General features: G+C 32.8%; 2 protein-coding genes across 4 annotated transcripts; both read right to left on the bottom strand.

Annotated features, from left to right (window-relative positions):
- Window positions 1-4388: 4388 nt before the first annotated feature.
- On the bottom strand, window positions 4389-5219 carry LOC135128382 (uncharacterized). Its single transcript, XM_064055293.1, has 2 exons — window positions 5027-5219; window positions 4389-4966 (listed from the first exon to the last, which is right to left on the bottom strand). Exons 1-2 carry the CDS (start codon window positions 5074-5076, stop codon window positions 4561-4563), a joined length of 456 nt encoding a protein of 151 aa, XP_063911363.1. The 5' UTR covers window positions 5077-5219; the 3' UTR covers window positions 4389-4560.
- A 337-nt stretch (window positions 5220-5556) lies between these two features.
- Window positions 5557-8057, bottom strand: LOC135128381 (transcriptional regulator ATRX homolog). Of its 3 annotated transcripts, none has more exons than XM_064055290.1 (5): window positions 7818-8057; window positions 7475-7768; window positions 7251-7421; window positions 6989-7192; window positions 5557-6942 (listed from the first exon to the last, which is right to left on the bottom strand). In XM_064055290.1, exons 1-5 carry the CDS (start codon window positions 7877-7879, stop codon window positions 5763-5765), a joined length of 1911 nt encoding a protein of 636 aa, XP_063911360.1. In that variant the 5' UTR covers window positions 7880-8057; the 3' UTR covers window positions 5557-5762. The 3 variants fall into 3 exon arrangements, with proteins under 3 accessions (XP_063911360.1, XP_063911362.1, XP_063911361.1); XM_064055292.1 differs by having other exon boundaries at window positions 5557-6936; XM_064055291.1 differs by having other exon boundaries at window positions 6989-7189.
- Between the last annotated feature and the right edge of the window lie 7990 nt (window positions 8058-16047).

Raw genomic sequence — 16047 nt, 5'->3', positions numbered from 1 at the left:
AAATAGCTGCTTATAAAAATTTTGTAGATAAAAAAGCAAATAATTATTAATTTCTGTTTCACAAAATACAATTATTTTAAGAATGTACTTTGTGGTTTTTATATATTCACAGAAATGTTTAAAATTTGTTTATTTGAATAGAAAAATCAGAACAGGTCAGGAGACGTTAGGTCAAGTCAGGTCAGATGCATGAAATAAGAAATATATTTTATAGCAAATAGTATAACAAAAGAAGTTACGATTGGCACTTTTTTTTACTTTTTTCACATACTTTTTCCACTCCCACTCAACAGAAGAACATAATTAGCTCCGCCCACCCACACTGTCTCTATTTTAGTGATTGATTTTATCCGGTCTGAATGAAATGAATGATCTTATATTGAATAGAAATAAAATTAGTGGTTAGAATGAGAAGAGAGAGGGGGGGGCTAGTAGTTGCTAAGATAAGATTGATTTTGGCAAATCACATACCTCCCAAGAAAATAGAGGGTGGGTGGGCGGGGCTAGTTTTGGTAAGATAAAACTGATTTCGGCACTTTTAATATTTTTGGACCATTTTCAACCATTTTCGAAATAGTTGAACTCATTTTATTGTAGATTTCGATGCCCAGTTTTTGAGCTAATTTTGGGACCCCGTTTTTTTTTTTTTGAAAAATTTAAAACGTGGTATTCCTGTTTGGAAAGAACTTGAAACTGCTTTGGAATCTCGTGTCTTTTCTTATAATAATTTAATTAAATTTCTTAAAGGTTACGTCATTTGCCAAAATCACTCTTATTTTAACAAGTACTAGCATTTTTACTTTTACAATTGGTCGAATTTTAAGTTGTCCGTTTTTCGGATTCTCAATTTTTACATACTTTGTAATTCTTCTTTTCATAATTTTTAGATAGTTTTTCACTTTTTAGCTTCTTCTTTACGAACATACGATCAGCGTTTTTTTTACTTTTTAACATCGACACAGATTTTACAGCTAAATTTAACTTTTTCTGTAGAATCCTATAAGCAAGCAATAGCCCCGCCCTCCCACCCCCTCTTCATTTCAGTTATTACTTTTAATATTGTTTAGTCATTTGCCGAAATCAGTCTAAAACAATATTAAAGTGTAATGACTGGAATGAAGAGAGGGTGGGTGGGTGGAGCTAAATTTAACTTTTTTCTGTAGAATCTTTTATAAATAAACAATAGCCCCGCCCACCCACCCTCCTCTTCATTCCTGTGATTACTTTTAATATTGTTTAGTCATTTACCGAAACCAGTCTAAAACAATATTAAGAGTAATCACTGGAATGAAGAGAAGGTGGGTGGGCGGGGATAAATTGAACTTTTTTCTTAGCAAGCAAGCCATAGCCCCGCCCACCCACCCCCTCTTCATTCCAGTGATTACTTTTAATATTGTTCAGTCATTACCGAAATCAGTCTAAAACAATATTAAGAGTACTCACTGGAATGAAGAGAAGGTGGGTGGGCGGGGCTAAATTTAACTTTTTTCTGCAGAATCTTAGCAAGCAAACAATAGCCCCGCCCACCCACCCTCTCTTTTCTTAGAGAGTATGTCATTTGCCTGAATCAGTTTTATCTTATCTAGCTAGTTCTTGTTAAGATTAAGGCTGATTTTGGCTTTTTTGACATTTTCGACCAATTTTCTAAATACTTGAAGTCATTTTTTTGTAGATTTCGATATCCATAAGTCATTTTCGGCTTCATTTCTTCGGAAATTGTTACCGTTTTTTCAAAATCGCCAACTGACATATAGCAATTTTTACAGTTCCGTCAAAATAGCTGCTTATAAAAATTTTGTAGATAAAAAAGCAAATAATTATTAATTTCTGTTTCACAAAATACAATTATTTTAAGAATGTACTTTGTGGTTTTTATATATTCACAGAAATGTTTAAAATTTGTTTATGTGGGACAATAGAAAAGTCAGAACAGGTCAGGTCACGTTAAGTCAAGTCAGGTCAGGTGCTTGAAATATAAAATAAATTTTATAGCAAATAGTTATAACAAAAAAATTACAATTGGCGCTTTTTTTTACTTTTTTCACATCCTTTTTCCACGCCCATTCAACAGAAGAACATAATTATCCCCGCCCACCCACCCTGTCTCTATTTTAGTGATTGATTTTATCCGGTCTGAATGAAATGAATGATCTTATACTGAACAGAAATAAAATTAGTCGTTGGAATAAGACGAGGGGGGGCTAGTACTTGCTAAGCTAAAATTGATTTTGGCAAATCACATACCTTCCAAAAAAATAGAGGGTGGGTGGGCGGGGCTAGTATTTGATGAGATATAACTGATTTTGGCAGTTTTAAGATTTACGACCATTTTTCAACCATTTTCAAAATAGTTGAACTCATTTTCTTGTAGATTTCGATATCCAGTTTTTAAGTTAATTTTGGGACCCTGTTTTTTTTTTTCAAAAATTTTAAACAATTTTAAGGTTTTCCGTATTCCTGTTTGGAAAGAATTTGACACTGCTTTGGAATCTCTAGTGTCTTTTCTTATAATAATTTAATTAAATTTCTTAGAGGATATGTCATTTGCTAAAATCAGTCTTATCTTAGCAGGTACTAGCCCCGCCCACCCACCCTCTCTTTTCTTGGAGGGTATGTCATTTGCCAAAATCAGTCTTACTTTAGCACATACTAGCCCCGCCCACCCACCCTCTCTTTTCTTAGAGAGCATGTCATTTGCCAAAATCCTCCAAGAAAAGAGAGGGTGGGTGGGCGGGGCTAGTATTTGATAAGATAAAACTGATTTTGGCTTTTTTGACATTTTCGACTAATTTTCTAAATACTTGAAGTCATTTTTTTGTAGATTTCGATATCCATAAGTCATTTTCGGCTTCATTTCTTCGGAAATTGTTACCGTTTTTTCAAAATCGCCAACTGACATATAGCAATTTTTACAGTTCCGTCAAAATAGCTGCTTATAAAAATTTTGTAGATAAAAAAGCAAATAATTATTAATTTCTGTTTCACAAAATACAATTATTTTAAGAATGTACTTTGTGGTTTTTATATATTCCCAGAAATGTTTGAAATTTGTTTATTTGAATGGAAAAGTGAGAACAGGTCAGGTGACGTTAGGTCAAGTCAGGTTAGATGCATGAAATAAGAAATATATTTTATAGCAAATAGTATAACAAAAGAAGTTACGATTGGCGCTTTTTTTTACTTTTTACACATACTTTTTCCACTCCCACTCAACAGAAGAACATAATTAGCCCCGCCCACCCACCCTGTCTCTATTTTAGTGATTGATTTTATCCGGTCTGAATGAAATGAATGATCTTATACTGAACAGAAATAAAATTAGTGGTTAGAATGAGAAGAGAGGAGGAGGGGGGGGGGCTAGTAGTTGGTAAGATTGATTTTGGCAAATCACATACCTTCCAAGAAAATAGAGGGTGGGTGGGCGGGACTAGTTTTGATAAGAGAAATCTGATTTCGGCACTTTTAATATTTTTGGACCATTTTCAACCATTTTCGAAACAGTTGAACTCATTTTATTGTAGATTTCGATACCCAGTTTTTGAGTTAATTTTGGGACCCCGTTTTTTTTTTGAAAAATTTAAAACGGAGTATTGCTGTTTGGAAAGAACTTGAAACTGCTTTGGAATCTCGTGTCTTTTCTTATAATAATTTAATTAAATTTCTTAAAGGTTACGTCATTTGCCAAAATCACTCTTATTTTAGCAAGTACTAGCATTTTTACTTTTACAATTGGTCGAATTTTAAGTTGTCTATTTTTCGGGTTCTCAATTTTTACATATTTTGTAATTCTTCTTTTTATAATTTTTAGATAGTTTTTCACTTTTTAGCTTCTTCTTTACGAACTTACGATTTGCGGTTTTTTTCCTCTCCCATACTCGAAAGAAGAACATAATTAGCCCCGCCCACCCACCCTGTCTCTATTTTAGTGATGGATTTTATACAGTCAGAATACATTGAATGATTTTATTATAGTCAACATAAATAAAATTAGTCGTTAGCATAATTATCGACACAGAACTACGGCATGGACGTGAAGACTTTTTACTTCCCGTTGGCTAACCAAAATAACATTCGTGATTTCCAGATGTTTGAATCTATTGGACCGTACTATAGAATTTTAGGTAATTTTCTATTTCAAGGTTATTGATAAACAAAATATCTGATCCCGCCACAAATCTAATGACGTCATCAATATTCGCAAAAAATAGTTATAATACCTAGTTATAGAACTGATTTTAGAATTTGAACATACACTGAAAAAAAAATTAATGGACCAACTTTAATTTTGTTCTATAGTATAGACGTGACAAGGAGTGGGTGTTATTAAAGATTTTTTAAGAGTGAATGAAATAAATACCCAGTACATAATATATCCATGCTGATTCTCCATAAAAAGTATATTGAAAAAGACATGCACATTAAGTTATTACAAACTATTAAACAGTAGAAAAAAAATATCTATGAGTAAGTCCAACCATGTCGTCCACATTAACACAATATAACATAGTACCTCACCACTTTCAGTATTATAAATGAAATAATAGTGGAATCCCAACATTCTTACCCTCTCGCGCACCTTTTTGATGGCGATAAAGTCATCAACACTCTAATAATCTCTTCCAACCAGTCTAGCATTCGTTCATGAACTTGTAAAATAATTTTGAACATTTCTAAAAGTCTTTTATAGTTTATACATATATCATAATAGGTCTTCAACAGAGAACGGAGTTCACCTGAATATTCAGACTCTCTCCATGATGAAGTCTGGGGTGAAGCTTGGGGTAAATCCGTTTCTTCGCTTATTTTTGGCTCTTGTTCGTCAGCTTGCTTGGTCACATTTTCCCCGATTAATTTAACACGGAGGTCTTCAGTTTTCAGTCCAATTTCTGGTTCACCTTTTTGTAATTCATTTTTACTCGGAAACTGATTGTTGGAATATTTGTTTTGGTTGGATGGGGTTCCAATGCTTGAAAAAAGACCACTTTAAACCTTAACCTTAATTTTTAAATTCCATAAATTTACTTACTTTGTTTTTTTCGCTGCTGCGTTGTTCGAGTATTTATAGGACCTGTCCATTTTATTTATTCTTTTTCGACAAAATACAACGGATTCACAGAAAAATTATAATAAAACTAATAAATTGTTACTTAGTTTTAAATATCCGTCTAATCTTAATTAGTTTTTCGATGGGAAATTAAAAACTTGTACAAAAAACAGGAACTGCGATCAGTAACTTTTGCGTGACCAACGTGAGAAATTAAACAACCAAAATCCCAATCATAAAAGATAGCAGGGATTTTTGATGAACTTATACTCTTGATTTCTACTCTGTGCAGCTGGGGGAAACCCTGATCACAAGTAATGTTACGGTACATACCAGCATGTTATTCCGCACGCTCCAATTAAAACTTGCTTTGCAAAATATTGGAGTGACGTCACTAAGTTTTTGGAAGGGATGAACAGGTAAGTGGAAAAGTAAAAACCGTATTTTGTCAGCAAATATCAGAATGAAAAGCTTTAATATAATACATTAACTACAAAAGAAAAGATGGAAAATAACGACTTAACTATAATATAATAAACATAACACAGTAACTACAAAACAAAAAACAATATAATACGTTAATACTTTGTCACTGATGACAACTGAAACCAGTAATTCTATAGTCTTATTATCTATAACCTGCCTCTATTATAATTAAATCGTTGGAGATCAATTTGATAAAAAATAAAATGGCACCCCAACTTTTCAATATTACACATTACAGGCCAGCTGGAGCCCAAACCCACATTCTCACCTTCCTGAACACCTTCTTTTTGTCAAACTTTTCAGGATCCCAGCCAGGATTGTACTCGCCCAACCAGTCGGTGATTAATTCTTCGTACTCTTTGTGACTAGGATTTTTATAAACTTCCACCAAATGGTTATACCCATCGACCCCGCCGCAGTCTTCCGGGGGACACGCCCGCTTCCCCCCTGTACATTTAGGATATTCTGCTTTAGGTGGCGGCGGCGGCAAAATTTTTTCCACAATAACTTCATGCACCCAGCTATCACCTAAATCAAATTCATACAAAAGTCTATCATCTTTCGCCGACAGAAATCTTGACAATTTAGTAGTTTCTTCTTTGAGCAGATGTCGTTCAGTAAAATCGTAAACTAAGCCTTCAAGGGTTCCATTAACGATTAATATATTTGAGTTTGTTTTTGGATTGGAAACGATAAATTGGTGAGAACGGTCGGAAATCCAGCCCATGGCTTCATTGATGTTGTTGCGGAGATCGAAAAAAGTGCTGTTATTCAAGACTTGAATGCGGCGAAAAATTGGAGGGGTGATGTCTCTCAAGGAAATTTTTAATTGTAGAATGGATTTGTTCGGGGGCTTGGGAGCTTTTTCCTCTTTATTTGAGGAAGGAGTGGCTTTCTTTGGCTTAGTCACTTTTTTTGTAATGGGTTTTTTAATTTCAAAATCGTCATCTGGAGAAACGTCGTCTGTTTCTAGATCTTGGGTTTGTTTGTTCATATTTGCATCACTTTCTTGTTTTTCTAATTTTTTATTTTTCTTTTGTTTGGTTGCTTTATTTGCAGGTTTGGTCTCTTCTTTACTGTTGGAGTCATCCGATTTTTCGTGTTCAGATTTTTTATCCTCTCTTGTGGCTTTAGTTAGTTTCTTATTTTTAGTAACAGGTTTTTTGCCGTCATCTAATTTGGTTTTCTTTTCAGGTTTTTCAGTATTTTTGGTTTGTCGGGTCCGTTTTTTTGTTTGTGGCAAGTCACTAGTTTCTTCTTTTATTACTTCTGTACTAGTCATTTTAGATTTTTGGACTCTAGTTTTTTTGCTTGTCTTGTTTGAATTTTTGTCAAGTTCTGCAACAGCTTCAAACTTGTCCTTCTGTTCATCTTTAACATCATTTTCTTCCAGAAGAGCCAGTGAACTGCCACTTTAAATTAAAACACTTTCAACCTTATTTAACAATACAAACTTACCTGTCTTTAAAGTTCATTTTTTCTATCTGCACTGTTGGATTTTTCTTGTCATTCTTAGCCTGTTCATCTTTAGGCTTCTGGGCTCTATTTCTTTTGCTCATTTTAGTTGAACTTTTGTCAGGTTCTGCAACACCTTCAAACTTACCCTTTTGTTCATTTTTAACATTGGTATCATTTCCTTCTTGGGGAGTAGGTGAAGCGCTACTTTAAATGAAAAAAACTTTAACTCCTACTGGAACCTTTACAACTAGTACTAACTTACCTCATATCTTCATCTTTCTTGTCGATTTTAGCTTGTTCATCTTTAGGCTTCTGGACTCTACTTTTTTTAATTCTTTTATTTGAATTTAGGTTAGGTTCTGCAGCAGCTTCAAACTTATCCTTCTGCTCACTTTTGACTCCATCATCACTTCCTTCTGAAGGAGGCGTTGAACTGTCATTTCAAACAAACAAATTTTCAATCTTCAAAGCTTAATATGAACTTACCTGTCTTCGAATGAGCTGATTTTTTCTACCTCTTCCATCTGATTTTTCTTGCCAATCTTGGCCCGTTTTACCTGTTTTCTTGGCGGCTGATCAAAATCTGAGACTTCATTTTGTGCTGTTGCTTCACAATTTTCATCCGTTGTCTCTGGAACGTCATTTTCCTCCTCGATAACGGGAAGATTTGCAGGCCGCTTCTTCCGTTTTTTAATCAACTCTTCTGACTTCAGAATTTCGGTTTTCTTTGATTCATCAACACTCAAAGTGCTATCATCCACGATCGGCGCACTTTCGTTACTAAAAACGACACTCATTATTTATAATTTTTAATTTGAAAATAACTTACTCTGTGTTGCTAGGCAATTTAGTTTTCGCTGCACGTTTGCGGGATTTGCCTTTGTTATTCATTTTAGAGCTTGATTACCACTTTCAAATACACTATTTTCTAACCTTTGTACTTGGTCTTCAAGTAAGGAAGCTTTATTTAAACACCTGGTTTCCGTTTCGCTATTATGAAAGTATAATAACGAAACCACAACGAAATATGTGTCTGAAATCCCGCGTTCCAAATAACGACATTTGTGTTGCCAATATTAACGTTGCAAAAGCAGAATTGCCAACCTGACGAGAAAACAGGGATTTTAGGGTACGTGTGTTTTTCAGCTCTGCGAGATTAGATCAGGGGAAATACGTATATCTCTGCTTACTGGCCGAGCCACACTTTTAAATACGGGTATGTAACACTTGCAGGGCTTTGTATTTCTCTCAATGATAACACTCAAATGTGTAATATGTTTTGTCTTATGGTTGGCCACTCTGTAAATTTTCGGAAATGTTTTAATAAAATGCGTTTTTACGACAAATTAATTAAATTAGTCTACATAATTGTTCTGAACGAAAAGAGTGTTAAATGCTCGGTTAAATGCGTGCTTTATGGTGTCATAATATATAAAATATTTATACTGAATGATTGTGAAAAAAGTTACTAAAGCCTCCGCACAAAAAACTAGTTCTAGCGGCAATTTTAAATTAAATAAAATTTACTTTATTAACCAACTTTTACTGATTTCTGACGGATCCAAATGGCACCAGTAAAAACAAATCCTTGAAGTTTGTGTTATGATAGAAAAGTTACTAAAAATTCGAAATCTAATAGTTTAACAACCTACCTGTAGATCAAATATCACTGATAACTCGTGATACCCTTTCTCACTACTGTGACCTTGGAAATTATAAAATAAATAAAATATAAAACGAGATATTTTCTGTGGATAAATGATTCTTTGGGAAAAGTAAAACTTATTTTATTTTGAAGATGTAATCGAAAAACCGGAGTTGTGACATTCTCCTTTTTACTTCCCGATATGATACCATACATTAATATAGATGAGGCTGATTTTGCAAAACCACCCTTATTGACATTGGAGTCCTCAACCGCCAAAGACAAGCGCCAAATTTAAATAGTCGATGCCAATAAAAAAACTTGTTTCACAGCTCGTCGGCTGAGAACTTGTTTGATCTACAGACCAGAGTGCGCTCAGGCCAATGTCGACTCTAAAAGCGTTCAAAAGCGATTTGGTTGGTTTGGACTATAATTTCTGGTCGGTTTTTATAACGACCAAGTCAATATTTTTGATATATTAAACTAAGAATATTGTTGAAATCGTAATAACCCAATGGATTTTTTTCGGGAAAATATTTTGGAAACACTGTTCTATTTTGTATGCATTTTTAAATGTTTTTAGTGACAATTTTTGTGGTTGTTTTCGATACACTGTATGATACTAACAGTGAAAAAAAAAAAAATGAAAAATTCGAAACCCTAAAAAATCGTAAAACCGAAACATTGAAAAATCTAAATATCGAAGAACTGAAAATCGAAAAATGAAACACCAGAAAATCGAAAAATGTAAAATTTAAAAACCGAATAACGAAAAATCGAGAAATCGAAACTTCCAAATTTAAAAGATCGGATAACTGAAAAATCGAAACATCGAAAAACTGGAAAATCGAAAAACCGAGAAATCGAAAAATCAAAAGATCAAGAAATCGTGGGGTCGAAAAGTCGAACAATTGAGAAACCGAAATAGGTCTAAATCGAAAAATTAAAAATTGAGAAATTGACAATCAAAATATCGAAAAATCCAAATCTCGATAAATCGAGAAATCAAAAAACTTAAAAATTCGAAAAATTGAAAAATTGGGGGATTGAAAGATCAAAAGAACGGGAAATCGAAAAGTGATGAAGTCGAAAAATCGAAAAATAGAGAAATCGACAAACAAAAAGTTAAAAGTTGAAAAATTGAAAAAGCGGAAAAATCAAAAAACGAAAAAATGGAAAACTGGAAAAACTGAGAAACCGAAATAGGCCAAAATAAAAAATTGAAAACCTGATAAATCGAAAACTTGAATAATCAAATCTCAATAAATCGGGAATGAAAAATTAACAAATCGAAAAATTGAAAATCAGAACATCTAAAACCAGGAAGTCGAAAAATCGAAAGACTAAGAAATATTGAAAAATTAAAATATCAAAATATTGAAAAATTTAAAATCCAAAAATTGGAAAATCGAAAAAGTAAAAAGGTAGACACATTGAGAAATCCAGAAGCCAAAAACAGAAAAGCCGAAGAATTGCAATATTGAAAAATCCTAAAATTGAAATATCTAAAAACTGAAAAATCGAAAAATCAAAAAGTGAAGTCGAAAAATAGAAACCTTAAAAAATCAAAAAATTAAAGAATTGAGGAATAGGAAAATCGAAACACTCGAAGGTCAAGAAATGGGAAAATCAGAACATCGATTAATTGAAACATCGAAAAACTGCGAGTTTATGAAAGTCAAATTTGAAAAATTAAAAAATCGAAAATTTAACAAAACGACAATTGAAAAACAGAAAATGTAAAACCGGGAAGTCGAAAAATCAAAAGATTAAGAAATCGAAACATTTGAAAAATTCGAAAACGTGAAAAATTCAAATATCGAAGAACTGAACTGAAAAATCGAGAAATCGAAAAATCTAAAATTTAAAAATCGAAAAAGTAAAATAATCAACACATCGAAAAATCCAAGAGTCAAAAATCGAAAAGTCGAAGAATCTAAATATTGAAAAATCCCAAAACTGAAATATCGAAAAACTGAAAAATGAAAGAAAAACTGAAAAATGGAAAACCTGAAAAATTCGAAAACTGAAATATCCAAAAACTGAGAACCTAAAAAGTCGAAAAATTGAGCAACCAAAAAAATCCAGAAAGTGAAGTTGAAAAATTGAAACTTTAAAAAAACTAAAAAATGAAAAATCGAAAAATTAAAGAATTGAAGAACAGGAATATCGAAAGCATCGAAAGTCAAGAAATGGGAAAATAAAAACATCGGTTAATTGAAAAATCGAAAATTTGAAAAAACGACAATTGAAAAACAGAAAACCTAAAACCGGGAAGTCGAAAAATCGATTGATTAAGAAATCGAAACATTTGAAAAATTAAAATACCAAAAAACTGAGAAATCTAAAATTTAAAAATCGAAAAAGTAAAAAGTCGACACATCGAAAAATCCAGAAGTCACAAATGAAAAAGTCGAAGAACAGAAATATTAAAAAATCCCAAAACTGAAATATCGAAAAATTGAAAAATGAAAGAAAAACTGACGAATCGAAAAACTGAAAAATCCCAAAACTGAAATGTCCAAAAACTGAGAAATTAAAAAATTGAAAAATTGAGAAACCGGAAAAAACAAAAAAGTGAAGTTGAAAAATCGAAACCTGAAAAAATTGAAAAACTGAAAAAACAAAAAACCTGAAAAATCAATTAATTGAAAAATCGACAAATAAAGAGTTTAAAAATTGAAAAATCGAAATATTTAAAAGTCGTAAAATTAAAAAGAAAAACTGAAAACCGAGAAATTGAAAAATTGAGAAATTGTAAAATCCAAAAATTGAATAATAAATATGAGTAAACTGAAAAGTCCCCAAACTAAAATTTCGAAAAACTGAGAATTCGAAAGTTGAAACATCAAGAAATTATGGTCGAAATGGCTAATAAATCAAATCGTTTCCGAACGCTAAGAGTCGACATTGGCCTGAGTGCGTTCTGGTCTGTAGATCAAACAAGTTCTCAGACGACGAACTGTAATTCTTGTGACCTGAATTAAAATGAAGGAAATAGTAAGCAGCTTGTAATATTCTCGTTAATTTGTCGAAAGTAAAACGCGTCGTTAAAAATATTATGACATTTTTTCTATTGTACAATAGTTAATTTTATTCCTAGTTAGCAACAAACACTATTTCCAACATAAGTCGAGGAGTCCTCAAGCGTCATTTAATATTAAACTATGACGCTTCTCTATGTTCTCTGATGATACTTATGATAGGCATGATAAATTTTTCATCAAAATATATTTACTTATCCCCTCCAAAAAATTGATGACGTCAGGTCAAAATTTTGCCGAATAAATCCTATCTAAAATGTAGAAAATATGATGAATCTGTACTTATGATTTATCAATCCATTCATATTTTTGGATTTGCTTATACAGGCTGACTCAAAAAAATTACCGAATGCGTGAATTTATTTTATTGATTTAATCAGGAACTACAAAATCGAATGCTTTGAAATCTTGGAGATGTCTTAAAAATATCACAGCATGGTAAATTTTTGATCAAAATGTATTTGCTCATCCCCCTAAAAAATTTTGCTGAACAAATCACTGCATTAATATTTTTTAGATTTGCTTATAGGGGGTGCCTTAAAAAAATTAATGACTGAGTCAATTTATTTTATTGTTTAAATCAAGAATTGCAAAACTGAATATTTTAAAATCTTGCAGACGTTTTGAAGTTATTGTAAGCATTATGGAGACCGAATTTGAATTAAAATTTCGCGCTGAAAAAATTAACAGCGGCCCGAAATCGCATTTGAATCATTTGAATTTGAAAAAAAAATCAATCAAAAAAATCGTTAAACATAGGCAACGTTAGGAAATTTCTGTTGGTGGATAGAGGGGCAAGAGTTGTTACTTTTGGTTTGTGTATTGTACATGAAGTTATGTGGTGAGTAAGCTAGGTTAAGTTTAGTTGGTTTGGTAGTTAATAAAAATGGAGAGCCTTTGTTTAACAAAAATTAATCGTAACGACGACGACGCCACAGTTTCCCCAACACGCGCTACCACGTGTAAATTTGGTTCATTGTTTGTAAATTCCTAAATTCACAGTTCGTGTTAGGATTTTAATCGTTAACAGTCATAAGTTTGTTCAGACAACAGCACTTACTAGCAGGTATCGTGGACTGAGGTCCAGTGGGTTTACAAATTCCTCTCCTTAGGCAGTTATTATCATCATATCATCAATACATCACCGAGACATTTTCTCGCAACATGGAAAATTACATCACCGAGACGCATATTCCTCGCAGCGCCTAATGCACTTTGTGTTTATTTACCATGTGTTTTGTCTGGGATAAGCTGAGGACAGTTCACGATATAAACTCTCAAGCTAATTGTTTTAAGTAACCAATCAATTGGATACTGGCATAATTTAGCATGATGTAAATTCTTTGTTTGAATAATCCTCGATAAAGTGCGGCATAATTTAACATAATGTAAATTCTTTGTTTGAATCGTTGATAAAGTGGGGCATAATTTAGCATAATGTAAATTCAGCACATGTTTGAACTGTAAAATTTTATTGAACAAATTAACAACATTTTTTTGTTTGAACGACGCATTCGTCCGACGCCATTTTGAGTATCCAGATTGCCTGCTATGTTTTTTTATGTTTGTTTGGGGAATGTAAAACGTTGGCCCACAATGCAGCTGAATTATTTCACTTTTGAAAATTAACCAATAACTCGATGGACATAAAATATTAAATTCATGTAATTTTATTAGCTTTTGCAATTTTTCACCTCATACAATTTTAACCTCAGTAATTTTCTATGCTGTATAATTTAATTTCAACGTAAATTTTCATGCTCTGGAATTTCTAACCTCACGTAGTTTTACAAATCTTTGCTAGTTTTTTTTTTCTTGTAAATATTTTGTTAATGCTTCCATCATATAATTGTCTGATGTCCAATCCTAATCTCAGATAAACATTTTTGCTGTTTAAAAATTTCGTAGTATATGGCGAATTTAAATGTTGTTTATTGACTTTTTGAAAGTTTAACACTTGTTCAGCTATCGTTAATATAGGTATAACTCTGATAAGTGAACATTTAAATGAAACTGAGGTTAAATAATACAGAAACACGTGGCAGAAGCGGAGGGCGCGGTGTCTAGTCGAGCTGGCGGGATTTATTGCGTCATCTGCACAAAAGTGGAATATGCATGTATTGTTTGGCAACCAGAATAAACCGTTAATTACAGATAGAACGTATTCAGAGACGATTTTTGAAATTTCTTTCTTTCAAATGCGATGGAGTATATCCTTCTAGAAATATTAAACGCTACATTTATGTGGAAATTAATTCATAACTATGTAGATTGTGCCCAACTTCTTGCTAGTATTAATTTTCATGTGCCACGTTTATTTTCGCTTTATTCATCTACATTTTGTGTACAAGCGCCTAAATCCAATGTATTAAGGAATTCACCAGTACGTGATTTATGTCGGAATGCTAACAATGTATATCTTGATATATTTTTTGATAAAATTTAATTAATTAGGAATTAGAATAGTACTTTGGGTAGCCAAAATTTATAGTAAACCTGTTTTTTGTTCTAATGTTGATATTATTTTGTTACATATTTATAGTGTAAAGAATGTATTTAATTTAAGTTTTTTATTTTGTCCTGTTATTGGGGTTACTCCTGTTGGGTAATAAAGGATTATTATTATTAAAAGACGCAGATTTGAATGGAAGTCAGGGGCGGTCGAAATAACGTGACGCTGTCGGCTTCTCCCCATAGCTGAGACCCAACCACGGGTTTGCGACCGTAAGGGCCTGCTCGTAATGGAGGGGTGCTTGCTAGAATGACCGTCGTGGGTAGGAGAACAGCCACGACCAGGGGCCCCAAACTCCGGTCGAGCTACAACGCCCCCTGTGGGTAATCCTGCTGTGTTCTAATTCGATCGCCACACTCTTATGGCGCTCTGGTGCCGCTGCATAGTCTTTTATTAAAATTTTGTTCTCTTGTTGACTGTCATAATTTTAAATTTGCCGCCACACGTCCGTAATAACTTGTGTATTTGCATCCAGTTACTCAAATTCAGATTTTTTCGTTTTTATTAAATTTGTGATATTCAAATATTTGCATTGATTCAGAACGTTTAATTTGATTCCATTCAAAATTAAGCAAGGTTTTTTTTTTAGCTGAGCATGAAGGGATAAATAATTATGAACGCATTCCGCCACAGAAAAAAGCACACAACGTAGGTTCCATTTTGTTAGGCGATCACAACCAAGGCCAAATTTTTGAATTGTTCGCGGGGTTTCAGTTTTTTTTTCATATGTCAATTTAAGGCGGGATGTTTGGATTATCACAGCACTGTAACTTTTTAATCAATCAACCCCAAAAATTTAATTACGTCATCTCAAAATTTTGTCGAATAAATCCTATTTAAAATGTGCAAAATACACGGAGGTAGAAGAGTCTCTTCTACCTCCGTGGTAAAATATGATCAGTTTATACTTGTAATTTATCATCGCATTCATATTTTTTAGATTTGGTTATACAGGATGACTCGAAAAAATTAATAAATCGGTCAATTTACTTTATTGAATAAATCAAAAATTGCAAAACTCAATGCTTTGAAATCTTGCAGACGTTTTAAAGTCATTGTAAGCAAGGTAAATTGTTAATCAAAATAAATCTGCTTATTCCTCCCAAAAAATTGATGACGTTATCTCAAAATTTTGCCGAATAAATAACACCCAAAATGTGAAATGAGTTTTTACTCGTACTTCATCATTGCGTTGCATTTTTCCCGAAAATGTGAAAATACAAACGTGTTTATTTAATAAGAATTATATTAATGATATTCAAAACGTTTTGTCGATTGTAGCTTACCTACTACTTAATAGTTTTGATCGTCTGTTTTGAGGGGACGAACTAATTCAAATCAAACTAATTTCTACGTGACATTGTTCCGATGTATAAACAAACACTTTCAAGTTGTTTTTTTATCGAGGATGACCTAATAGTCCATCGGACAATTTGGTACTTTCATATTTTTTAGATATTTCGTAACTCCTAGACAAGGCCGTAGTTAGAGGGAGGCTAGGGCATGCTAAGCCTCCCCTAGATCTAGACACGTTATAATTAACCAAATGTGAATTACAACATCGAAAATCAAAATAAAATGTAGTGTTTTATTCAATAAGCGGGAGTCAGAGCAATAAAAAAGTCTGGACCGTCGGCACTGTGATCCGGTTATTGCAATTCGTAGGAAACATCTTTTAGTTTAGTTTCTGTTTCACTCTCACGTCTATAGGTTGATAAGTGTTAGAGACAGGTAGACTTTTGGAAGGCCAGGCACTTAAATCGAGATAACCTACCAAGTTTTTGTAATGTGTATATAGTAACCCGGCGCATCCGCGAAGTATATTCACTCACAAACTTCAATTCAGACTACCCAGCAA

The sequence above is a fragment of the Zophobas morio genome, unplaced genomic scaffold, assembly GCF_036711695.1.
Source record: "Zophobas morio isolate AGI-343-1 ecotype UQ-CSIRO unplaced genomic scaffold, CSIRO_AGI_Zmor_V1 ptg000012l, whole genome shotgun sequence".
In the NCBI taxonomy this organism is placed as follows: domain Eukaryota; kingdom Metazoa; phylum Arthropoda; class Insecta; order Coleoptera; family Tenebrionidae; genus Zophobas; species Zophobas morio.
This window is presented reverse-complemented; position numbering and strand designations above follow the sequence as displayed.